Source organism: Colias croceus, chromosome 13 (assembly GCF_905220415.1).
Source record: "Colias croceus chromosome 13, ilColCroc2.1".
NCBI lineage: Eukaryota > Metazoa > Arthropoda > Insecta > Lepidoptera > Pieridae > Colias > Colias croceus.
The window spans coordinates 10,029,925-10,056,873 of record NC_059549.1 but is presented as its reverse complement, the minus strand read 5'-3'; the positions used below and the strand labels follow the sequence as shown (position 1 = coordinate 10,056,873).

General features: G+C 40.7%; 1 protein-coding gene across 1 annotated transcript in view; it reads right to left on the bottom strand.

Annotated features, from left to right (window-relative positions):
- LOC123696695 (integrator complex subunit 7) overlaps positions 1 to 26,435 on the bottom strand; it is a 29,568-nt gene extending 3,133 nt beyond the window's left edge. Inside the window, exons 1-15 of the mRNA XM_045643048.1 lie at positions 26,289 to 26,435; positions 25,804 to 26,218; positions 25,492 to 25,604; positions 25,070 to 25,203; positions 14,995 to 15,183; positions 14,363 to 14,520; positions 13,679 to 13,802; positions 12,837 to 13,042; positions 12,091 to 12,279; positions 10,982 to 11,112; positions 10,199 to 10,431; positions 8,839 to 8,987; positions 8,093 to 8,294; positions 5,928 to 6,139; positions 3,765 to 3,773 (exon numbers count right to left, since the gene is read on the bottom strand). Of these exons, the coding sequence (XP_045499004.1) occupies positions 3,765 to 3,773; positions 5,928 to 6,139; positions 8,093 to 8,294; positions 8,839 to 8,987; positions 10,199 to 10,431; positions 10,982 to 11,112; positions 12,091 to 12,279; positions 12,837 to 13,042; positions 13,679 to 13,802; positions 14,363 to 14,520; positions 14,995 to 15,183; positions 25,070 to 25,203; positions 25,492 to 25,604; positions 25,804 to 26,218; positions 26,289 to 26,376 (2,552 nt within the window). The 5' untranslated portion in view covers positions 26,377 to 26,435. The remainder of the gene's footprint in view (positions 1 to 3,764; positions 3,774 to 5,927; positions 6,140 to 8,092; positions 8,295 to 8,838; positions 8,988 to 10,198; positions 10,432 to 10,981; positions 11,113 to 12,090; positions 12,280 to 12,836; positions 13,043 to 13,678; positions 13,803 to 14,362; positions 14,521 to 14,994; positions 15,184 to 25,069; positions 25,204 to 25,491; positions 25,605 to 25,803; positions 26,219 to 26,288) is intronic.
- Positions 26,436 to 26,949: the final 514 nt, after the last annotated feature.

The following is a 26,949-nucleotide window of genomic DNA, read 5'->3' as shown; positions in this document are numbered from 1 at the left end:
TATACCACCTCAACAGCATGGCTTTATGAAAAAACGTTCCACTGTCACTAACCTATCCGTTTTAATCAATTATACTTTTGATGAAATGAACAATGGACGGCAAGTAGACGTAATATACACGGACTTTGAAAAAGCTTTCGATCGTGTCGATCACATTATTCTTCAAAATAAACTTTACGCACTTGGTATAAGAGGTGACCTACACAGATGGATTTGTTCTTACATAGTAAACAGAACACAGGCGGTAGTTTTGGGTTCTGCTAAGAGTGACTTTGTGGGCATAGTATCTGGGGTACCCCAAGGATCTATTCTCGGGCCATTGCTGTACAATGCCTACTTATTTGATATATTTACCTGCATACAACACGTACGCTACTTAATGTACGCTGATGATAAAAAAATTTACTACGGAATTGAATCCGTCGAACACTGCCGCCTAATTCAAAGTGACTTAGATAGACTAGCAGCATATTATATTAAGAATCGTATAAGTGTAAATGTTAATAAATGCCAAAAAATCACTTTTAGTAGAAAAAAATATCCAATACACTTTGAATATAAAATAAACGATGTTTTGATAAAAGAAGTGAACTGTGTACGTGATCTAGGCGTATCGCTGGATTCAAATGTCGGAACATATTGATATCATTGTAAATAAAGCATATAAACAACTTGGTTTCATAAAGCGATCATGTAAAGATTTTAATAGCATAAATTGTATAAAATCACTATATTCGGCCTATATTCGAAGCATACTCGACTACGCGTCGAGTATTTGGTCTCCCAGCTACGCCGTATACATAGATAGAATAGAATCAATACAAAAAAGGTTTCTCAGGTTTTTAAGTTTTAAAAACTTTACTTATTTTGACAACTATGATGAAGCTTGTGTCCGCTACGAAATAGAGCCGCTAGAAATACGACGTAAACGAAGTGATCTAATGTTGCTTCACGCATTATGGAATAACCACATTGACTGCTCAGACTTGCTTGAATCGATGCAATTGAATGTACCCGGTTTTCGTACGCGTCAGACTAACTTATTTTCCATCCCTAAAGTTAACACTAATTATGCACGAAACGGTGTGTTAAACCGCATTATGCGTGTATACAACGCAGAGTACGCAAGTGCTGACATTTTCCTACTCTCTAAACAACGCTTTGCTAATGAAATATCTAAAATAAATGGTTATTTAAACAAGCACTAGCACACACGCAACACCTACACGCACACACACACACACACACAGACACACACACACACATACATGCGCTCACACACATTAAGTAACTAAGTTTGTATTGTAGTTATTTTTGTGTTTTTTATTAATATTATTGTATACCTTTCTAGTTTATGGTCTATTCTTAAGAATAATATGTTGTAATCCTGATTGGCAATTTGTTCAATTAATCAACAAAATAGTAAAATCTTATAAAATGTAAAGCTGTTGGATTACCTACCAAAATAAATAAATAAATAAAATCAAGCACACTGTCCAACACCTTGGCTAGAATCGTTGCGAGCGATATGGGGCGATAATTTCCCTTATCGGAGATGTCACCCGTCTTATTTTTAATCACAGGCACGACTACAGTTTTCATGAGAGCCGCGGGAAGATAGGCGTGACTAATACATAAGGTGTAGAACATGGAAAGTATTCTCGGCAAGTGACATCCCCCATACTTTAAATGTTCTACACTGAGTCCGTCATGGCCCGGAGATTTACCTCTACTCATGTTTTTTATGATAGATGCAACCTGCTTAGAAGAGACATGAAGCAGAGGCTCATCCCCACACCTGCCGGTCTCCTCGTAAATCGCGGCCGAGGGCCCCAAAGGTGACCGCACTTTAAAATGTTCTCTAAACATATTAGCTATATCTTCAGGTTTATTACGCCCCTCCACACTCACCGGCAAACTTGGCTTAATATCAAGTTTAGAAGTGGATTTCCAAAATTGAACAAAATTTTTTGAAGCCTGCTGTTCAGCTAGTATGTCCATTTTAATTTGGTCTTGGTTATTTTGACACCATTTAAGTCGACCTTTAAAAATTTTTCGAGCCATAGACATTTGATTATAAACAGGGCCAGAATTCGGACGCTGATGAGATACCCACAACTTGAAACTAAGTTTCGCCTCCCGGTGAGCTTCTCTCACATACCTATTCCACCCACATAATCTATTTCGTCTATCTTTTTTAGGGTGCCTCGCCTCGCAAGACAATACCGCCGCTTCTGATAGACTCTGTACAATTTTACTATAAAGTCGATCTAAAACAATTCTATGCTCAGCCAAGGAACACGACCCGCCACTGCAACTGAACAGCTCCTGGGGGAGATCAATTTCTTTTAAACGGTCGTCACATTTCTCGCGATAACTATCAATTTGAGAATCACTTCTTTCACCCCAAACAACTGAACTCCGATGCAAGTCGCGGGCCATGTGCCGTGACCTCACAGCACCTAAGTCACATTTAATAAATAAAGGCAAATGGTCTGACATATACACACCCTCGTCTATTCCTACGTTAACAATTGTATGCCAGGCAGACTGAGATACAACGCAATGATCCAACCATCGCCTACATCCGTGAGCCTCGCTGATGAATGTGTAGTTACTCGCAGACTCTCCTAATTTAATCACGTCAGCACATATTAAGGACTGATCCGTGCAGAAATTAAGCAGCTCCTTATAAAAGAGTTCCTGGGGGTGGGCGTTAAAATCTCCTAGAATAAAAACACATTCAACATCGCTACTCACTACAACTGCATTTATTTCACTGAGGACTTCTGTAAACTCATAAAGATTAAGTATCGAGTCCGTTGGCATATAAACAGAAAAAACAATTATTGCGCGGCCCCTTATTGTGGCTTTTATAGCAACCAACCGTGAACTACTACACTGTATTACTGTTACCGAGTCAAATATGCCAACTCTCCAGAGAATGGCTACTCCCCCATAAGGTCTACCAGTCAGTAAGCCAGCTGATGTATCAACTGCTGATTTGCCAGTATATTCAAAGTTGTTAGAAACAGTTCCAATAAACGGTATATCATGAGGTAGTAACCATGTCTCTTGTAAGGCTACCAAATCTGAATCACTACAGATCATACGAACACTATCAATAGACCTTTTAATCGATTTACAATTAAAAGTAGTAAATTTACAATACATTTTATTTTCTGTATCCATATTAATAATTATTATTTAATTTCAGTAGGAACTTGACCTTTCGCTTTATTTAAATATTGTACAAAGCGCCTGAAAGTTATGCCGTTTGGCCAAAAAGTGTCATTCAAAAATAAATTTAATTTATTTTTCGGCACGTACAATTTATACGCATTATATTGCCTTTTAATTTTCATATTAATTTTTTTAAGCGTTACACTTTCGCACGTTTTTTCTTTTATATAATTCACTATATCACTCTCACTAGTCTCAGTACTTACGTTTGATATAAACAGTGGCACCTTAACGTCTGCGGCCTTAAATTTATCCCCTTGTAAAGACGAGGCACAGCCTTTCATACCTAAAAATTTGTACCTTTTAGAAGATTTTTTGCGCACAACCTGCCATTCATTGTTTACATAAAGTTCATTTCGTTCACGTTTATCACTGGTCATCTCTGATACAATGTTATTAGTATTAGCCTGCGCAGGCGCGGGCGACAACAACTTATTATTCGCAGTCGATGAATCAGTCTTGCACGGAGCGCACGAGCGAGTAGCAACGCGCGATGTCGATCCGTCGATAGTGCACGAAACCGCGGTGGCCTCAATCTGCTTCGCTTTATGCACCATCTCGCTCGATCCCTTAAGGCCGTCGTATCCATTGCGTCTGCTTTCGCACTCTGTGTTCGAAACCGCGGTAGATATTGGTGCCTCCACGTGCCTTGTGTTTGCCGATACATTATTTTGCTCATGCACGAAAGAGACAAAGTTATCTTGACCGTCAGCTGACAACGGCGTTGAGTTCAATGCACTCGGACAGCGGTTATTGGACTTTGTACCCAACAGTGGTGACTTATTAACCGGTAAGCACTGCAAATCAACAATTTCGCTATTCATAAAAGCACTATCATGGGTACATGCACCTCTTCTTCTCGTATTAACATTTTTAAACGGATCGGTTAAAGATGCATGTTTTATGTTTTCAACTTCTTGCTTTAGTAAGTCAAATTTATCAATAGACACAAATTTCTCCTCTAATGAATTATACTTAGTTTGTAGACAAAGGATATCCTTTAAAAGTCTAGTCGCATCTACGTGGTCAAAAGTGACCGGCGGAAGTTTGTGTAGGTCTTTTGTCACAAATATCGGGAATGTTTCGGCATTATTATTTTTCATAACACAAATAATCTCGTCCAGGTCACGCGATAACTTTTTATTTCGTTCCTTTCTTCGCGGAGGCGGTTTCTTAGCATTAGGAAGCGAATCAAATAATAAAGACTTCGCTTTTGCGATTTCCACAGTCGAGAAAGAAGTAGTACATAGCTGGTGTATACTATCTTCGTCCATGTAGTCCATGTAGTAGATTATACTATGCATTCTTTGGCCATACATAATTGTGTGCGTATGTAGTATTAGATATTTGAAGTGAAACTTCTTGGAAATCTGGGTTGGAAAAAAATTTAGTGTAACATTTTTTCGTTACGCGCCATCTTTTTCTTTTCCTTACCACGCGTGATTTGACGTATTTCTGTAAAGTTGCTTAAAGTGAATTATTTTTTGAAAAATAAAGTCATAAAGAAGTTTCACTTCTTACGTGTGTACACAAGTACACGCACACTTTTTTTTATTTGAAATAGTTTGTATAATATGTGTCAGAGTGCAATATGCAAAGTGTGCGTGTAACCGTCCCGCACATATCACCCGCTTGTATGCGTGCGTGTAACCGTTTTGCACATATCGCTCGCTGGTATGTGCTTAATGCGTATGCCCGCGCTAAACATCACGCGCACATGTCTGTATTCATCTCGCTTGTGTGTGTGTTTGCCCCGCTGCACACATCACGAGTGTGCAGTGTGTGTATGTCTGTATGTATGTGCTCACCCGCGCAGCACGACCCCCTCCAACCCCAGCGCGAGGCGGTGCGACAGCGGCAGCGCGGCCGCGTGGTCGGCGGGCGGCGGCCGGCTCGGCGGCGACAGCGCCCGCACCGTGTGCAGTGTGTGTATGTCTGTATGTATGTGCTCACCCGCGCAGCACGACCCCCTCCAACCCCAGCGCGAGGCGGTGCGACAGCGGCAGCGCGGCCGCGTGGTCGGCGGGCGGCGGCCGGCTCGGCGGCGACAGCGCCCGCACCGTGTGCAGTGTGTGTATGTCTGTATGTATGTGCTCACCCGCGCAGCACGACCCCCTCCAACCCCAGCGCGAGGCGGTGCGACAGCGGCAGCGCGGCCGCGTGGTCGGCGGGCGGCGGCCGGCTCGGCGGCGACAGCGCCCGCACCGTGTGCAGTGTGTGTATGTCTGTATGTATGTGCTCACCCGCGCAGCACGACCCCCTCCAACCCCAGCGCGAGGCGGTGCGACAGCGGCAGCGCGGCCGCGTGGTCGGCGGGCGGCGGCCGGCTCGGCGGCGACAGCGCCCGCACCGTGTGCAGTGTGTGTATGTCTGTATGTATGTGCTCACCCGCGCAGCACGACCCCCTCCAACCCCAGCGCGAGGCGGTGCGACAGCGGCAGCGCGGCCGCGTGGTCGGCGGGCGGCGGCCGGCTCGGCGGCGACAGCGCCCGCACCGTGTGCAGTGTGTGTATGTCTGTATGTATGTGCTCACCCGCGCAGCACGACCCCCTCCAACCCCAGCGCGAGGCGGTGCGACAGCGGCAGCGCGGCCGCGTGGTCGGCGGGCGGCGGCCGGCTCGGCGGCGACAGCGCCCGCACCGTGTGCAGTGTGTGTATGTCTGTATGTATGTGCTCACCCGCGCAGCACGACCCCCTCCAACCCCAGCGCGAGGCGGTGCGACAGCGGCAGCGCGGCCGCGTGGTCGGCGGGCGGCGGCCGGCTCGGCGGCGACAGCGCCACGCGGCACCACGCCGCCGCACCCGCGCCCGCACCGCACACGTCGCGGGACCACGCCGCACCGGACCCCAGCCCCGACCCGACGGCCGTTACCGCTGCTAGCACGGCCTCCGCGTGCTAGACTTATTCATTTATTTATTTATCATAGATCCACCAACAGTAGCTCAATTTGTAACAATAAATAAGTATTCGTACATAAAATCCTATTCTAAATTGGCTACTAATTATAGGTACATACAGCATTACATGAACATTGGATTGAATTTAGTATTAATCTAAATTATACACAGAAAAAAAATGTCAGTATTAAATAGAGTAATTAAAAACAATATTGTCAAGAAAAAAATAAATAAAATATTTATTCATTTATTTAAGTAAGAACGTGTCCACATGTCCACGGCACGGAGCCGTCAACGCGCAACGGTGCGATGTCGCGACGCGGTGCGTTGCCGCGTCGTAGAAATTAACGTTGCCGTATAGTAAAATTTCACGTCACAATGCCGCAACGTTACACGGCACGGCAGCCTTGGCAGAGAAGTGGCACAGTGTGACCAGATTTACCAGAATTCTGCGATTTTAGCAGAATATGACCCCCGATTTAGGGCTTAGCATAATACGACGCAGAATAGATAAAGTTGACAATTTTTAGCAGAATCTTAATAAAATTTTAACATAATCCAACATTTATTATAAGTTAAATATGTAATATGTAAATAATAGGTTTCATTGAAATTGTTGTGCTAGAAACATAGAAAAATCTATCATTTCCATTTTATGTAACGTTTTTGTTGGTGTGATTGCCTTAGCCACCCTTCAGCAGAGCAGAAAGTCAGCATTCTTTTTTAAATGTTTAGCATATTTTAGCAGATTAGCCAAGCAACTAGCAGAATTTCTGCTGGAGTCATATTCTGCTAAAATCGCAGAATTCTGGTAAATCTGGTCACACTGTGCTATACAGACTGCCACTTCTCTGCCTTGCCGTGTAACGTTGCGGCATCGTGACGTGAATTTTTACGATACGGCAACGTTAATTTCTACGACGCGGCAACGCACCGCGCCGCGACATCGCATTCGCGCATCATGTTCGCATCGCAATGCGTCAGCTTGCGTTCTGTCGGAGGACAGATTTTCGCGCCATGGATGCCGAAAATACTGAATTATTTTATATTCGAGATTATCCCGAATTATACGCAATTGGACACGCAGATTATAAAAATACATACAAAAAGAGGTAGCATGGAGAAATAGTTCAGGATACATCGCCCATTTTTGAAAGTGACTACTATCAAGGTAATTTTCCGTTTGTAGCTTTATTTTGATGAGACGCCCAATAATTTCGTGTACGAAAGTCTCGATTGTGGTAGCTAACAGAGATAATAAGGATAAAAATTTTTGATTTGATGGTTCTCAAATATTTATTACTAACTGATTTTTTTTTGTTCAATCTCAAGATAATTACCTAAATTATTCGAAAAAATATTTGTCCTACAAAATCTATGGTTGGTTCAAAGAGTCCCCCTTTCCAAAGTGTATCGATAACGAGGTCATCATAAATGATTACTAACAAGCTGATTTTTTTTGTTTTCACTTAATTAATGTTTATATAATTCAACAGACATATTGTCCTACAAATTGCGTAATAAATATTTGAGAACCATCAAATCAAAAAATTTTATCCTTGTTATCTCTGTTAGCTACCATAATCGAGAGTTTCATACACGAAATTATTCGGTGTCTCATCAAAATAAAGCTACAAACGGAAAATCTGCACACTTGCAAAAATGGGCGATGTATCCTGAACTAAAAACTTCAAATATGGAAAAAATTACAATGACATATCATTGCGAAAAAGTTGCGAAAACATTTCTGTGTACTAACGTTCCGCAGATATTTCGCTACGCAGTAGTTCCGCAAAGACTCGCTGCCGCATACGAATGCGTAGGTGTACTAAAGGCGTTAGTCAGTGGGATATAATCAATAGTCAGTATCATACAGGCATTGAGTATACTCAATAGGCCATAATTGGTCTTTCCACTTGTGAAATGTTTATGATTTTAACTTTTAACTTACCCTATGCGTAATCCCGGATCCAGTAGTAGGATTATCGAACAGTTTAGTCGATATTTCAGCCAACGCAGCGGCTGGAGTCAAAGCTATAGTTTCTTCCAGACTCGTGGGCTTCATCTCCTTGTTGGTCAGTTCTGGCCGTTCCACTTGTGACATCGTTATCCGCTCTATGAGTTGAGCCAGCTGGCTGTAGGTGTATTGCGAACTGGTGTGGTGTTAAGGAAAGTTGTAATGTTTTCACAAAATTAGTTTTTTTTTCAATTGTGATGAATACAGTATAGATATTGTTAAATTTAATAATGCTACGGTATCAGACACATGACTATGGAAGGGTATGGTCGTCTACCTCACTACGAGTTTCTCATCGTTCACTTCGTGAAATTAAAATTGGTCATTTTGCTTATCATTATTTTATGGTTATTATAATTATGTCTGTTAGTAAAAGGAAGACAGTTTGTGAAAAACTATTAGTGTGCACGTAACGACTTTTGTCTCATTAAGCGCCAAGGCCCAAGACCAATACGTGCTCACCTTTTTTTTTCAAGAAAAGAGTAAACATGTAAGGTACATGGTAGGGAACCGCTAGCTTACCATCAGGCGAGATCGAGGTCAAGCGTTTCCCTATCATACAATAAATAAATTAGTGTAGACGTAAACAAAAAAGTACTAATCTATATTTTTTAAGTTCCTTTTTTTTCATATGTCCATAATAAACGTATTTTCATTTCATTTCATTTCAAAAAGGATACACATCAAACAGCCGTAGCGTGGACGTGTGCGCATGGAAGGCAGTGCGTGCTATCGCCCCGTAGCGCGCGGCCACCGCGTGCAGCGCTCGTGCCGCGCGCCGCAGTGCGTGTGCGCACGCGCCCGCACGAGCTGCCGGGTCACGGGCCGCCTGTATTGAAATAAATAGTGATGTAACAATACATGATTTTGCCGATACGATACCGATACCGATATTTGTAATAAAATATCGGCGATACCGATATCGATGGCTTGGTAGAAAAATTTATGCATAAAAATTACCAACATTTAACAGAGACTCAACTGTAAATCGTATTCTTTTAAATAACAATGCCAAATCAAAAAACAAGAAAACCATTTATTTTAGTATTATTATTTTGCAAAGTTAAACTTTAAGTTATACACATACAATCAGTTCCTAATAAAAGTTTACTATTGGTAGAGTTTTTTCAGAAAACAAAGTGCGCACGCGCGGGCGGCCTCCCGCATCGTTCATTGGGCGCGGTTTTTTGAATTGTTTGATATCGGTATCGGTTGTTTTATAATCGGCGACATCGATATATCGGTATCGGTATCGTTATATCCCTAGAAATAAATAATAAAAATACAGGGATATCATCTACATGTTCTGAGCGTTTATTAAACTACGTAGTCTCAACACACGCAGAAGAACACGAACGAAACAAAGAAAAGGCAGACACACACCCCTTCCACGGTACACATCACATACACTCCCTTGCGCCCTAGTAACCGCCAAAAAAGCCTCTCGTGCAGTAGCCCACGCTGGTGTTAGCGAATCATAACCCCCTTATCTTTACCCATATACAGACCTGTGCATGAGCAAGTGCTATAGCTGGAGGTGGCTGAGTACAAACAGCCCTAGCAGCTGCAGCAGTCCGAGCCAGAGCAGCCAACACAGCAGCTCTTGCAGCTGCCCAGGGCGGGGCTAATTGTTGACACGCCTCTTCCCCTACGCTAGCACTAGCAAATCACAAGCAACCCTCTCTATAAACATACAGACCTGTGCATGAGCAAGTGCTATAGCTGGAGGCGGCTGAGTACAAACAGCTCTAGCAGCCGCAGCAGTCCATGTCAGTGCAGCCAACGCAGCAGCTCTAACAGCAGCCCACGCTGGCATTAGCTCATATCCCCAACCTTCCCCTCTCTTCTTCCCCTTCTTCCAACCTATACCTGCTCTTGCTACCGCCCTCGTACCTGCGCATGAGCAAGTGCTATAGCTGGAGGTGGCTGCGTGCACACAGCCCTAGCAGCTGCAGCAGTCCGAGCCAGAGCAGCCAACGCAGCAGCTCTCGCAGCAGCCCGCGCCTTCGGCTCATATCAACCTTCTATACATCTACTCACTTGCGCATGAGCAAGCGCTATAGCTGGCGGTGGCTGCGTGCACACAGCCCTAGCAGCTGCAGCAGTCCGAGCCAGAGCAGCTAGTGCAGCAGCTCTCGCAGCAGCCCAGGCCGGTGGCAGCGGCTCGCAGGCCCCGCAGCCGCTGCAGCCGGCGGAGCAGCCCCCGCGGGCCGACACGCCGGCTGAGCCGAACAGCTCCCACTTCGCACTCGCTTCTTCTAGACCACTTATACCTGAGGAGGATATATTACTTAGGGCCGATTTTTCAATGCTTGGATAAAACTTATTCATCGAATAATGTATAAAACTATCATTTTAAAAACGTATTCTAATTGCCATTTGACAGTTTACGTGACATTTTAATATTATTGTGTAATACCAAGAAGCTTATATCTAATACACTGGAGATTGCACTATGAACGTTGACTTGTCACGGGAAGGTATGACCTTGAATGACGCCTGTATGTTCCTTCATCCCTTTCACACCAACTTGCCAAGTTAGGTGTGAAAGGGACAAAAAAACAACCAGGCGTCATTCAAGGTCAAACCTTCCCGTGACAAGTCAACGTTCATAGTGCAATCTCCAAAGTTGGTGAGAAATTCCGTAACGAAAAAACCTCACGCTCCCCACGGGGACGGGCGGAGGTGTGGCTTGAAGGCATAGCGTGCAATAGCGCAACCGCGGCAGTCCCCGAGTGCCACACGTCGTTTTTTTTTAAATTCTTTACAAAAGAAAAACCTTTCTTCTTTATAATATCAGTGCAAATATAAACAACCACTGACCGACTTCCAACAGCGTAGCATCAGCATCAGCCGCGCGGTACAGCGCTGTGAGCCAGCGCTGAGCGGACTCGCTGGGAGCTTCTTGCGAGAGACGCTTCAGTATTTCAGCGGCTAGTTTGTGGTGACCGTATCTTTAAAATTTAATTAAAATTTTCGAGTTATTTATGGCATTATAGAGCATTTTACAAACTTATTATTTAAATTTTTTGAAGTTATACTTCTTTTGGCGCGATGGAGAAAAATGATGAGAGTGAATTTTTACGATGCGCGCGCACACCGACACCTAAATTTAACAGCATGAAGTTAGTTCTAGGTGGTATGACAAATTGATAACTATGTTCAAGTTGTATATTTTAGTATTTTTTTCATACGCCAAAGAAGTATAACTTCTAACGCGTGTACATAAGTACACACACTCTTTTTTTTATTATTTTAACGTATTCAAAAATAATACAACGCTACGTGTAATAGAAGCTGAGCAGCCAATACAAAAAGAGCGTGTGTGCCAAGTACACGTGTCAGAAGTGAAACTTCTTTGGCAAAATTCAAATATACCAAAATCGTCGCCTTACTCCATGCAATTGTGGAAAAAATATTAAAACACGAGTGAAACCGCAGGACGCAATTAGTGGTATACATTTATCGTGATTACTGAGCACTACATACTGCAGCAATGAAGATTTTTGACAACAATATTATCCTGTTGAATTTGATATTATTGGTTTAAAGGCATTCAAATGCTTTATAAATATAAATTTATAAAGAATAGAAAAAACAGAAAAAACAAGTGGCTGAATTGGTCAGGCATTCGCCCCGGTTTGGCGCGAAAGGATGCGGGTTCGAGTCCCGCCTCGTGATTGAATTTTTTTACTAGCTTACCGCCCGCGGCTTCGCCCGCTTTGTCTAAAACCTAATAAATTATATACTAAAACCTTCCTCTTGAATCACTTTATCTATTAAAAAAACCGCATCAAAATCCGTTGCGTAGTTTTGAAGATTTAAGCATACAAAGGGACATAGGGACAGAGAAAGCGACTTTGTTTTATACTATGTAGTGATATATAGTTTAACCTAACATAAATTATATATTACTCTAGTTATTCACCCACCTCAAACAAACCCTAGCCACCCTGTATCTCGTCCAGCCATCAGCCCCCGCTATGGCCTCCAGGATCCTGTCCATCCATCCACTCTTCAGCTTCATGGTGAGAGCAGCACGAGCTCGCTCTTGGAGTAGCACCGTACAGATCAGTACTAATGTCGTGCCGTCGTAGGTCGGGTCGTTGCGGGCTGCTTCTCTGTGGAAATTGTTTTTATATTTAACCGATTTTAACAAAAAGGATGTTTTGTAAAAGACTGAAAATATTTTTCGAATCGCTTCCCACCCTCCCACTGGCCCTTTGCCCCCCACCACTATAATTTCAACACTATATCGAGTCGATATAGTCAATGATGCATAGACAAGTATTATAGTGCCATTTACGCATAAATATTTATTTAAACTTTCAGCCCGCTGGCATGGCACTTTGTCAGCCACAACAAATATTTTTCAAACTCAAACTCAATCACTATACTGCCAGATATAGTCGAAGACGCATTGACGATTGTTACAGAGCTAATGACGAATATACAATTGTCAATTATATCTTACTAGCGGTCCGCCCCGGCTTCGCCCGTGGTACATATTTCGCAATAAAAGGTAGCCTATGTTCTTTCTCAGGGTCTAAATATTGTCTGTGGCAAATTTCATCAAAATCGGTTGAGAGGTTTAAGCGGGAAAGCGTAACAGACAGACAGGCAGACAGAGTTACTTTCGCATTTATAATATTATAGTAGAGATGTCTATGACACTCACTTAGCAGCATCCAAAGCGGGCATCAGATATCTCAGCGCAGGAGTAATGTGCGATCCAGCAAGTGCTGCGAGAGCTTCCAATAACGCCACTTGTCGTTTCCCCCCCACTGGCTCTTTGCCCCCCACCACTCCAATGGATAACTGCCCCCCCACTACTGCGGCTGTTCGTTCCGCGTATAATGTGGGTTCCGCTGTGCTTAGTTGTACCTGGGAAACATTTTAATTATAAATAAAGTTTCATTAAAACAATATTAACATTATTTCTTTGTTATTTTGTGTAATATGTGTCTGCGTGTATATTCATAGTCATACAATACAAAATAATAGTTTTATAAAAACTGATTTCTGTTAAAGATACGGTTTAATAACTTAGGCCCCAGAATCACAATTGAAAATCTATTGTGTCGTAGACCGATCGGACCGCTCGGGGCTCAATGGGTTATTTCTGAAAAGCATAGAATGTTGGACATAAAACTCATATTGGTCCTTCGAGCCGGACTTGAACCAGCGACCTATTTATACAAATAATAATAATAAATATATCGATGACACATAGCAGTCGCTGGAGCTGAAATTAGCAAGGAGCGATTACTTTTAATATTGCCATATATCCCTAACTAGCTGTTCCCCGCGGTTTCACGCGCATTACTCCGCTCCTGATGGTCTTAGCGTGATGATATATAGCTTATAGCCTTCCTCAATAAATGGGCTATTTAAAACCTCAAGAATTTCTCAAATCGGACCAGTAGTTCCCGAGATTAGCGCGTTCAAACAAACAAACAAATTCTTCAGCTTTATAATATTAGTATAGACAATACTTTACACACAAAACAAGAGCCTTACCAAGCAACGCAGGGCAATCCTCAAAGGTTTGATATTCTGTTCCGGCGAGTATCCAGTGCAAATAACGAGTGATTCTAAAGCCAGCATCAGATCTGCTCCCTCCACTGGTAGAGTTTCTTCATAACTGAAACAAAAATAAAAATTAAAATAATAGATACCGATTAACAATTTCATATAAATTCGCACTACATAATGTGTATCACATAATATGATTTACAATTACCTGTAAGTTCGCACTACCCATTACACAATCACGTACTATTTACAATTTCATGTTTATAGTTAGTTTCACACTTCTCATTACACAATTACATACAATTTACAAATACATATAGATTCGCACTACCCAACTTTCATACTAAACGTAATCCTACTACTGTTATAAAGGCGAAAGTTTGTAATTTGTAAATATGGATGTATGGATGTTTGTTACTCTTTCTCGTAAAAACTACTGAACCGATTACAATGAAATTTAGCACACATATAGAGGGTAACTTGGATTAACACAAAGGATAGGTTTTATCCCGGAAATCCCACGGGAACGGGAACTATACGGGCTTTTCTTTGAAAACGCGGGCGAAGCCGCGGTCGGAAAGCTAGTATACAAATATTTGAGTATGAATTTGCTTTAATAACATTACCATACCCCAGTATATTTGCCCCATATCTATATGATCAACTCACCAATGCACCACAACCCTGGTGAGCACATCAGCAGCGATGGCCGCCTGCTGCAGGTCCACACTGAGAGCAGCATCAGAACAGAACTGCCGCAGAGCACTGGGACTGCCCACCCGTGGACTGCCCGCTGATGCACAGATCGCTGGGCATTTTACTAGTATCTGAAATTGAGAAAAATGTTAATACTTAATAACTCAGCCCCCGGAATCACAATTAGTATTCATCAATAGATTTCCTATTGTGTCTGGGGTTCAGGGGGTTGAGTTAATAATGCTTGCAAAGGTATAAAGGCAATGGAAATGCGATTTTCCACTGTAGAATGAAGTAGCTTGTCATTCTAGCTTCCTAATTATCGCCACAACACAAAATCGTTGCAACATAAAAAAGCAAACATATACACTTTCGTATTTATAATGTGTATTAGTTTGTGTGTTTGGTTGTTTTTCCTTCTTTCATATCATCATGGAGAAGTTTTATACCAACAAGCCAAAAAAAACATTCGCCTATGGCGCAGATGTGGGTTCGAAGCCGTCCGTCTCGTGATCAAATTTTTACTATAAAAAATTATCATCTATAAAGCATTTGAATGGTATAAAAGTAAATATCAAATGCCAGACTAAAGTAAAGATTCATACCTGCATTACTTGCAAGCACAGCATAGTATGCTCCGAGTCCTGCGTCTCACTCGCTGCTCGCACAAGATCCTGTATTGACTCAGCTGACCAGAGCGCTGCGTGTTCTGCCAACTTCCGGAGACCAAGTAGGGCTGCTCTACGTACTGCTGATCGAGGATCGTTCATTGCTAGACTGAGGAGGAGCTCCACCTGGGAATATGACAGTTGTAAGTTGTGGTAGGAAAGAACTAGTAAATTAATCGGTTAATTGAAATATAACGTCAAAACAGACAGGAGTCTAATAATTTTACTAATATATCTGGCTTCTGCATAAAGCTTCTGTTGGCGGGGGTTGGGGTTAAATTTATAAGATATGAGATTGAGATAAAGAGATATTTATTATTAATTCACTATAATGGGATGAGATGAGATGATCTAGGATGGAGCTCCGCCCGGTGCGGAATCCGAATGCGAACTGACTTATTGTGTGGTAAAATAATAATTAATACATTATAATAAAATATGCAACATCGACGCATTGCATTCCGGGAACATGTATTGTCTGTACGATTAGGTAATCGTACATGTTCCCGGGGGAGAAAAAGGTGAAGGTTAGTAACTTGATGAAAGATGAACTTAAAACTAACAAGGTGATATTACAATTTAGTGTCTATTTACTAAATGATTGTGTTAGTTATGAGTACAAGATGATACATACATTGATTAAAAGATGAAGATACAATAAGTATAAGATTAAGATACATTTGTTCTTTACGATAGGGTTACAAGATTAAGTTACAATTATTGTTTTTAATAATAGCGTTACAGAGATTCACTTAAGTTGGGAAGCGAGAACACTCGAAAGATTGGCGACGAGGCCTGGTCATGTTTATTTACGCGCACATCACATTCACTAACACTTATCACACAATCACTTGTCACCGGGGTTGGAGGTGGCCGGGCGGGGACCGCGACGTTGGTCGCAGCCTCCACCGCCGGCTCTGCTGAAGCTCGTCGACGACGCAGCTGTCTCCAATACGTTATTATTGCCACAACAACAAGAATTCCAATTAACACATATATTATGAAGTAATGATGAATGTCGTGATACGACAACTTCGTGCCCAATGGTTCGCTCAGTTTTAGGAGGTAAATTTTTCATTTTATTTCTTCAAATTGCTTAATGTCTTCCGAACTGTTTGTATTGAGATCCTGATCTGTTAATTAGGAGATCGATATATTTATAAGATGATTTATTGGAGCAATTTCTATTGCTACAAACTCGGAAGTGGTATTTATGTTGCTCGACAGCTTTTTATGAGAAAATACTTGAAAATCTTTAGTTTTAATAATACAACCCTCCATAACGCTTAACAAACCCGCTTTCCTTTTTAGAGGTTATTTTATCAGTACAGATAAATTTAATGCTGCATTCATTACAACAAAAATAATAATATACATTAGAGGTCGATAATTCTTGCCAACGATTCGTACAAGGTAATAATGTTGTTTGACAAATTCTCGTATTAGGAATTCTCTTACATAAATCATGATCATCTATTAAATGTCGAATAGGATTTCTGATGTGACAAAACATAGTAGTAGGATTCTGGCTCAAACATGATTTAAAATCGCTTTCCGAGATCGTTATATAAGAGTCCTTTTGTATGTTGATAGCCGCTAAAGTAGAGGTCGGTATCACGTTCACCATGCTGCCGTTTGATATACGTGGGATATAAATGAGATTAAATATTTCATACATATTTCTTTTCATCAAACTTGATCTAATAATCTATTAGCAACGTAGCCTACTTTGTCGATTAAACCACGACGCGGGCGCTTAGTTCCCATATCAAGTGAATCACTCATAAATAAAATGTTATTATAATATTCCAATTCGCCGAACTCGTGCTCAAGCTGTAATAGTATAGCCTCGCATTGTGTTAGTTGTTCTCTTATCATGGGACATATTATTGTTTTGAGATATGAATTCTTTGTTTTCGAGGTTTTAATTTCTTCCTTATCATAGTCGGTAGATTCATTAATTGTACCTATTTATATTTGTAGGTAACAGTGATAGCTTAAAAAAAAGATCGTTTCATAGTAAGATAATTATATAATCTTCACATTATTTAATTATGTAATCTCAGCTAGTAAAGGGATCAAAGATTTTCGATATTTCGGACAAAAATTGTCGCTTTGTAGGATTTGAGATCAATTCCGCCGTAAACTCGTACTAAAATTGGCGCCATCTAAAAATTAGGATTTGAAGGTCATGATGCAGATTAGGCGCTCTATATATGAGATCCTTAAGGGTTAATCCATTTAAAGTTTTCGAGGAAGCGTTGAACACAACTCGCAAGGCTGTAGTTACCCTGCGCGTAAGGTGCGCGGTAGTCCGATACACAGGGTATCATATGTCTGAGTTCTTTATATTCCGATATGAATAGCTTATACTCGCGTGCTAATTGATGTTGTTTTATTAATTTATTTTCTAATTGCATAAATTAGGCGATACATTTAAGATTTTGACGCACCTAATTTTTCTTCGAAATTTTCTTTAAAGGTCTTCCTGAGATAGATTTAAAGTAAGATTTAGAGTAAGGTTTCCTTCATTTCCCATAACTACTGGATATTGCTATTTAAATTAAGATTACATTGATATATTCATTTTTACGGGGTATTTTTTAAAGTTGAGATTTGTGAGCCCTGATCTAGAAGCGCTCTCGTGTTAAGGTGAGATCCATCTGCTGCTTGAACCTTGATAATTGCAGTAGCTAGTAATAGGTATTTCCCTGGGGTCACCTGGAGTGGATACTAATGTGTTCATATTTTCTTGTTGTGGGCGTAAAGGTTTCGAACGAGGCACGTGGAACCTCGAACGTGACGCTTCCGGTGTCATATTTTGTGACGTGAAACATTCATGTAAAAGGGTATTATGATTTTTATTACATTGCTTACACAATATCCGTGAAAAGCATTTCATTCCTTCGTGGTAATGTAGGCAGTTGAGGCAAAGTTTCATGTTTTCAACCGTTTTTCTTCGCTCATAAGGATGCATTTGTAATAACGTCGGACATGTATAAAGGCGATGTTCGCTAGAATTGCACATCGGACACCGCTTGCGTTTTACATTTGTTATATTACTGGAATACGTTCGTTGCGAAATAGCATGATTTGTAGAATATGGATTATTAAAACTCTGTTTAAAGGAGAATGCCCATGAAAGTATGGACCACAGTATAGTGTTGCGTCAATGCCAGAGTGGTTTTGGGGGGTTCTTCGATATTCAAAAGATTTTTACCAATACATTTTTTTGTGATAAAAACAGGGGTTTTCAAGATATTGAGAAAAATGTGAATTAACCTTAAAACTTAAATAAACCCGATTTAGTTAGGTTTATGTGTGATTTAGGTAGTATTTTATTGTCTGAAAGCTATTTTTCCTTTAACATAATATTTAATCTATGCGTAGAGCTTATGCTTTCAGACAAAGTGTATCTGTTCATCGGCTAGTGTAGGTAGGCACCAGAAATCTTCCGGGACGGATTTCAAGAAAACCTAAATATATATTTAAAAAATGCCAATAGAGTTTTTATTCGGTTTGCATATTGTTGTTGTTGTTTGAATCATTTTTTCACTGCATATTCGAAGAAAGAAACAAATAAGAAATAACTGGTTACCTTCCAAGCTATCTTACAAGCTATGTCATAATAATATTTTCTTATATATATTTATATTATTTTACTTCACTATATATTATGTTAAAACAACCTACAGTGTATTTAAAACAATACCTTACAGAGTGATTTTATGTTAATTGATTTTTTGTAATTCAATGAAAATAATATTAGCTATTTACCATAGTAAATGTCATAATAGTTACCGCTTGGTTACCGTGGTAACCAGTAATGGATACTAAATCTATGGTAACGGATCTAATCAATTACAATATGTCTTATTAGATTTTAATACAAAACATTCCCTGGTCAAAATATATTTTCCGATAGTAAGAAGGCCTCTAAATTGCCGAGATTTTTTTTAATAGTATTTTTATCTTGATGCATGAGAAAAAACCTGTAGAAAAAATGTAAACGGTAATGGACACTAAATCTATAATAACGGATCTAAACAATTACATGTCTTATTAGATTTTACAAAACATTCCCTGTTCAAAATATATTTTCCGATGGTAAGAAGGCCTCTAAATTGCCGAGATTTTTTTTAATATATTGTTGTCTTGATGCATGAGAAAAACCAGTACCAAAAATGGGCATTCTCCTTTATTATTATAACTTTTAGAAAAGGATGATTGATTATTATAGTTTCTTAAATGTGTATGCTGATTGGATGGTTGATCAAATGCTTTTGTAGTGTAGCTTTCATGCTTTTTTCGTGAGGTCTCTAGCGTCATAAACTTAGTTTCTAAATACCGTAAAAAGTCTTGCAATACAGGTATCTCTCTGGGCGACTTTAAGGATTGCATATAATCATTGTATGTCTCTGGGTCTAACTTCTGGGATAATATACAAACAAGAAAAGGGTCCCAAGATGACACGTTAATTCCAAGGTTTTCAATTGCATTAATGCTCTCATATGTAATATCATGAATCTGTTTAATATGTTGATACGACTGATATTGAAGATTAGGGATATTTAAGAGATTATTAAGATGAGATGTAAAGATTAATCGTCTATTATCATAACGATGACTGAGAATATTCCAAGATATGAGATAATTGTCGGAGCTAATTTGGAGATGTTGAATCATTTTTTCAGGCTCGCCCTTAACTTTACTCTTGAGAAACTGTAACTTTTGTGCATTCGACAGTGACGGATTATTGTGGATAGTTTCTGTAAATAGATCTTTAAACGAAACCCATTGCATGTAATTTCCTTCGAATGTAGGCAGCTCTACTTTTGGGGTTGATTTCTCTATATGAGATAGAGAATACATCTTTTTATTGATATCTGTTTTTAACTTATAGTAATGTTTTTCATAATTAGTAAATTGTTCTTCATATTCAGCGTTCGTTCCGCTCAATTCATTTTCTAATTCCCAATGCAAGGTATCAATTACCGACCAGCGGATTTGCAAGGACTTTAGGATATCCTCAAATTCCCACTTTTCCGATATAAGATCAAGATTTATGTTTGAAACAGTTCGCAGAAAAGCCTTAAAATTAGTTGTTTGTTTTTTCATAAGCTCTTCCGTTTTATTTATATTGGAGATATTGTTAGGAGGTTTTTCTTGATATTCATTAGAGATTGACGGGGTTTGAAAGGTTGGAGGTTGTAATTCAGGGTTTTCTAAAGATTTATAATTCTGTAAGGCTGTCTTTATATTATTGTATTTTTTCTTAATTTGATCATATCTATTGAATGCAAAATACTCATGAGAGTGATCGTTGAAAGATAGAAGTATCATATGGTTGTTGTGGAAGTCTACAAAATATTGTTCTAGCGTTTCTAATCGTCGTCGTATATAATCGGGAGTCTTTCGCTCCGCTCCATCTTTTTTAAAGTTTATATGTAGCTTATCCAATGCATCTATTAATTGCTCTTGGGTAGCTAAAATATCCTCCATCGACATGTTTGAAAATAAGAGATAAAATATAAGAAACCTTACTTGGTTAGCTTCAAGTTACGCTTACGCCGCGCCGAGATGTAAATTATTCCGTCGATGTGTAGAGATGTGATGCCTTTCCAGGGCACCAGGGTTGAGATATGTAGATGTATGGTGCCTTCTTAAAGCACCGAGGTTGAGATGTTGGGATGCAGTGTCCCCCCAAGACACCAGGGTAGAGATGTGAAGATATATGTGGTGCCTTCCTAAAGCACCGAGGTCGCGTAATCACGGAAACCAGAACCACGCACACAAACACAGCACACTTTCTGAACGCGTCCCGGTCCCGCAATTCACCGTTTGCTCGAAGGACCAATGTTGGCGGGGGTTGGGGTTAAATTTATAAGATATGAGATTGAGATAAAGAGATATTTATTATTAATTCACTATAATGGGATGAGATGTGTGGATGATCTAGGATGGAGCTCCGCCCGGTGCGGAATCCGACTGCGAACTGACTTATTGTGTGGTAAAATAATAATTAATACATTATAATAAAATATGCAACATCGACGCATTGCATTCCGGGAACATGTATTGTCTGTACGATTAGGTAATCGTACAGCTTCGATCATGAATTTCAAAGGCCTGTATATTTTGTGTATAGTTTTTCCATTATAAAAATGTCTAGAAACTAATTTATGAAGTGGCAGATAATAATATATAAATATAATTACTAAAAATTTAATAAGTAATTTTTTTTTGTACTTCTGAAATCAGAATTTTTTTTTTTTTTTTTTTTTTTTTAAGTTCGGATAGGTAGACATTTGACCACAGTCCCACCTGATGGGAAGCGGTGACGCGGTCTATGGTGGTAAATCATGTCTACCTAGAAAATGCCTATTTATTCGCCTCTTGAAGGAACCTATATTGTAGTTCTCCGGAAAGACAGATGCTGGCAGGGAGTTCCACTCCTTGGCGGTTCGAACTAAGAATGACGACGCAAAGCGTGAAGTGCGAGCAGTCGGCATTTCCACCAAGTAAGGATGGTAACCTGCAGTGCGCCTGGATGTCCGTTGAAAAAAAGGGGAAGCAGGGATGATGCTGTGCAATTCAGTGGCGCATTCGCCGAAGTGTAAGCGATAGAAGACCGAAAGACTGGCAACTCTTCGGCGATGTGTAAGACTCTGTAGGCGGTTTTTTGTTAAGTTATCGTCGCCTATAATTCTTTTGGCACGTCTTTCCATCGCTTCCAAAACATCAAGGTGGCATTGGGCAGTGCCTGCCCACAGGTGGCAGCAGTATTCCACACAAGATCTAACTTGCGCTTGGTAAAGATTTAAAAGCTGTTGAGATGTGAAATACTGCCGCACCTTAGATAGTATGCCAAGTTTTTTGGCTGCAAGTTGTGCTTTGGACACTATGAACCGCCCGAAGTTAAGATTTGGCGATAAAGAAACGCCTAGCATCTCCAAGTGGTCCGCCAATTCTATCGCCACTCCTTGGAAACTGGGAGTCAAGTTGAGAGGACTCTTTTTGGCTGAAAAAAGACAAGCCTGGGTTTTTGCAGCATTAAATCTGACTAAATTCGCTTCTCCCCATTGGGATACGTTTTGTAGTGTCAGGTTCACCCGCTGAATCATGGCCTCCCTTTCCATTCGAATCATGTCTCCTGTCGAACGAGCATTAGATAGGTACCTCTCTACAATGGTGCAATCATCTGCATACCCGAAGATGTTTGATTGGAGTAGATCATTTATGTGTATCAAGAAAAGAGTTGCAGAGAGGACAGACCCCTGAGGTACGCCGGCATTAATGGCCAATTGATCAGACGAGCAGCCATCAATAACTACTCGAATGGATCTTTCTCTCAAGAAGTCGGCTATCCAAGCTGTGAGGAGTGGAGGTAAACCGTAAGAAGGAAGCTTGCTTATAAGAGAATTATGCCAAACTTTGTCAAAGGCCTTCGAGATATCCAATGATACTGCTAATGCTTCGCCATGGTTCTCAATAGCCTCTCCCCATAAGTGAGTCGCTTGTACTAGGAGATCCCCAGTTGATCTCTTTGGGCGAAAACCATATTGGCGATCGCTCAAAAGATCATTGGCCTCTAGGTATGCGAGCAATTGGTTGTTCAATGCACGCTCCATAATCTTACAGATTATGGACGTGATTGAGATCGGACGGTAGTTTGTAGGGTCGGCACGGCTTCCCTTTTTTGGTACAGGCTGTACGTTGGCTAGCTTCCAAGCTCTAGGTACGATTCCAGAAGAAAGAGAAAGGCGAAACAGGCGTGTCAGAATGGGAGACAACTCGGGCGCACAGGTCTTGAGAACCAATCCTGGAATTCCGTCAGGTCCGCTGGCTTTATTCACGTCAAGATTTATCATTATTTTTAAAACATCTTTATGGGTAATACGAACTTTGGACATAAAGGAACCGCAGTGGGGTATGGTAGGTGGACTAGCGTTCGTATTATCGAGACGTGAATTATTGGCAAAGAGAGACGCCAGAAGATCGGCCTTCTCTTTTGCTGTATGAGCCAAATCACCGTCAGGTTTCAAGAGTGGTGGCAGTGAAGGGCGAGAAAAGTTACACTCTATAGCTTTCGCTAAGGACCAGAAAGCTTTACTGCCAGGAGGGTAGCTTGCCAGCTTTTCACCTGTTCGTCGGATATGATCATATCGAGCTCTCTTCAGCACTTTTTTGCATAACTTGGCAGCTCTATTGAATGATCTCTTTCTAGCACCAACATCCGGTAATTTGTGGAACCGAGCATCGACCCATGATTTAAAGGCGTTCTGTTTAGCAAGTTCTGCATGCCTACATTCTTTGTTAAACCACGGTCTTGCTTTGTTGACATCGGAAATATCAGAGAATGGAATATAATATTCCATTCCTTGCCGGATAACATCAGCAACATCGTCTGCAACTTTTGACGGGTCGGTGGAAGAGAAACAAACTTGCCGCCATGGATAAGATGCAAAGAAGTGGCGCATCTCGTCCCAATCCGCTAATTTATATCGCCAAAGTCTTCTTATTCCTCTTAAGGTAGTATCCGGAGGAGTAAATGTCGACACGGATTTCACCAGACAATGGTCGGATGATCCCAGTGGAGCGGAAACCGTAACCGAATATCGATCCGGATCAGGTGTCAGAATAAGGTCAAGGCAATTAGCAGAATGATTTTCAATATCCGGGACCCGAGTAGCTTCATTGACTAACTGGAAAAGGTTGAAGGATGTTGCAAAATTAAATGCCTCTTTTCCAGCGTGGTCCGTCTTCTGGAATGGGAACAACCAATCTGCGTGACACGCATTAAAATCCCCGAGAACGACAAGTTGAGCTAACGGGTAAAGGGTCTGTGAGTGGTCAGCCGCTTCACAGAGGTAATTAAAAAGTCGAGTTGTCTCCGAGTTTCCGCTATGCGATCGGTAAACACATGCATACACAATTTTTTCACACCCTGTATCCACGAGAGCCCATAAGACGGAGAAACTGGGTTCCTCAAGGTGACGGAGACGTAATACGCAAATGTCATCGCGAACATATACACATGTACCTGCCTTGGGGTGGAAGTTATGTTCAAGAGTGTATCCAGGATACAAGAGATATGTCGCGTCAGCTGGACACTTGATTTGAGTCTCCGTGAGAAATAGTAAGTGAGGCTTTTCAGTCTCAAGATGGTGGTGGACTGCATCGAGATTTGAGTGCAGACCTCGAATATTGGAGAGGTGCACTTTTAAGGAGAGGATGTGCAGCCGCTGTGTAAACTTACTATTTTTGTGGACCTTTTTCATTTTTCTTTAATTAATTAGACGAAGAATAGGCGGGGAGATAAACAGAACATGGATTAGGCTTTACGACCAGAGCCACCTAAGTGAACATAGATCTGTACACTTATGGGAGTCTAGACTGGAGACTGCGGGGACGCCCGAAACCCCCTGAATATCGCCAACGGGTCCTCTCGTCCGGTCGCCAACCGGCACGTTGGAGCCAACTCAGGATTATGCACAGGCGGCGGGGCAGCCTTTCACGGGTGGCGAACCCGCTAGTTGGGCCCCCTACAACCTGCGGTCGGCCAGCGGTGAACCGTTTCTTCGGATCCCGCTACCCTCCATATCTAGACACCCGGCGACGAAATACTAAGCCACTGGAATCGGCTCATAGACGTAAAAACGAATTATCCAGTACATTTATCATCCCGAATGGTTTCACCAGACCTCACACCGGAACACAACAACGCTGCGAACGTCATCGCTTGGCGGCATGGCGTCGTCAGGTGGGTGGTAACTAGCCACGACATAGAGTCTCCCACCAGAATGCTCGTTTTGCACAACCCAGGGGGCACGTGTAGGGAATCAAGTGTTAGCACCTACGGACGCGAGCATGAGCGCCCCCCATAGAATATATATCATAATCGCTATAATCAGATTCTAGGGCATGAACACTCTTAAATATATTTTTAAGTGATTATTTGAAACTAAACGCCTCTTTCATTAGATAAATTTACATAATAATATCAATTTACCTGATCAGGCACATGAACTACTGTATCAGCTGCAATGGCAGTAAGTGCTGTTATAGCTGCCCTCACTGAACTTGATGAAGGGAATCTTTCCAAGAGTGATCGGAGAAGTTTTAAAACCCCTTGCGCTCGAACGGCTAGAAAAATATGTAAATGTAAGTGGAAAACTACTAGAAAATGTACTTTTTGTCTTTAGATCTTGCTTTGTCTTACAAGACTCTGAATTTTGAATATAAATAAATTGATAAATAACATGGATTCTTTGAAAACAACATTTTATGTAAGTCAGAATATTTTTACTTAGATGCAAAAACATCTTATTATTAAAATAATAAGACATCCATTAAAACTGTAACATTAATTACACTTATTGAAACTGACAGAATTGACATTTTTTAAAATTGAAATTGTAAAAATAAATATACCTCCGCCATGAACAGTTCTTAGAGCTCTCACAAGCTTAGCCCTCCTCTCTGCGCCTGTACTCTCACACTCCACCATGTCTGATAGCTTGTTGCACATGGATACTGCAAATGCACTGAAAACAAATTGAGTAAAACATTAGAAACTTATCCAAAATCAATGAAAGATTGTTTTAAATTTTAACTATTTACTATGCATAAAATAATAATTTTACAAATTAACATTTTGAGTTAGTTTCTCACTTTATTAAGTATGCATTTAACAATCATAAGATAACTGTAAAAATTAATCTTAGGTAATATAGTTATGCTTACTTAGAATGTGCTGCAAATCTTGTAGTTGCATAAATAGCAGCTTCAACTTCAACATTGTCGTGGCTCTCCAGGCCTCGTCGTATAGCGTGGTGGACATTCTGCCGCTCCGGTATGATTCCAGCCACCGCACCCAAAGTTCTTAAAGCCAAAGCCCTGGCTACAGGGTCGTTAGAATGTAGCACACTAAAAACCCGCCTCAGAAACTCGTCGACGTTCAATATCTTGTCCAGATGCTTCTCGCTTTGCTGACAAACCCGTAAAACCCATAATCGCAAGAAGTTATTGCCCATACGAAAGACATCCGATAGTTTCAGAAATGACGAATTTATTAGAATCGGGAATGGATATTTTTCGAAGAGACGTGGGAAACGAACGATCGCTTCGCATTGCTCGCCAACTTTCCCAGATCTGAGACCTGTAACACAATAATTTATAGCAGCGGTTGTGACTGAAAAATAGTATACGCAAGGTTATAATATGTTTACCTTTGTCTAGTTCAGTTAATGCAGAATTTGCATCTTGTTCCGGCTCACCGGCATTATCGTTGAATGTATTTAATCTCACACCAATCATATTTTATAGCTTGTTCTCAATAAAATATTTCAATAACAACAAATAAAGATTCAAGAGGACAACCCCTTTACTTGCTCTGTGGACAACCCACAAGCACTCAAACACGAAGTGACAACTGACAAATGACAGATTGACAGCAGTCAAATATTATTTAAGTGACGTTTTACGCATTATGTTCTGAAAAATTGTACTACCTAAAATAGGTATATAAAATAAATTATATGTTGCATGTATATTACATACAATTTATTGAATACAATCGGTAATTTTTACTTTACAGACTACAGTGCTCTCTAGAGGTATTTTATGGAACCCCTAATTCGTTAATCGGCGTATAGATGGCACATGGCACCAAGACCGAGATGGTTCATTTATAATGGTGAAAACAGATGGCACTAGTTATCTTGAACATCCCAAAAATTTATGTGTATCTACCTACATACATCTAAAACATCAAAAAAGATTCTATGATTGAGCTCCATGAATCATGATAATTCATAACACTTTTTTATAACTCAAATATTAGTACCCACATAATGATACCACGTTGTTTTATAAAATATTCAAGATTTG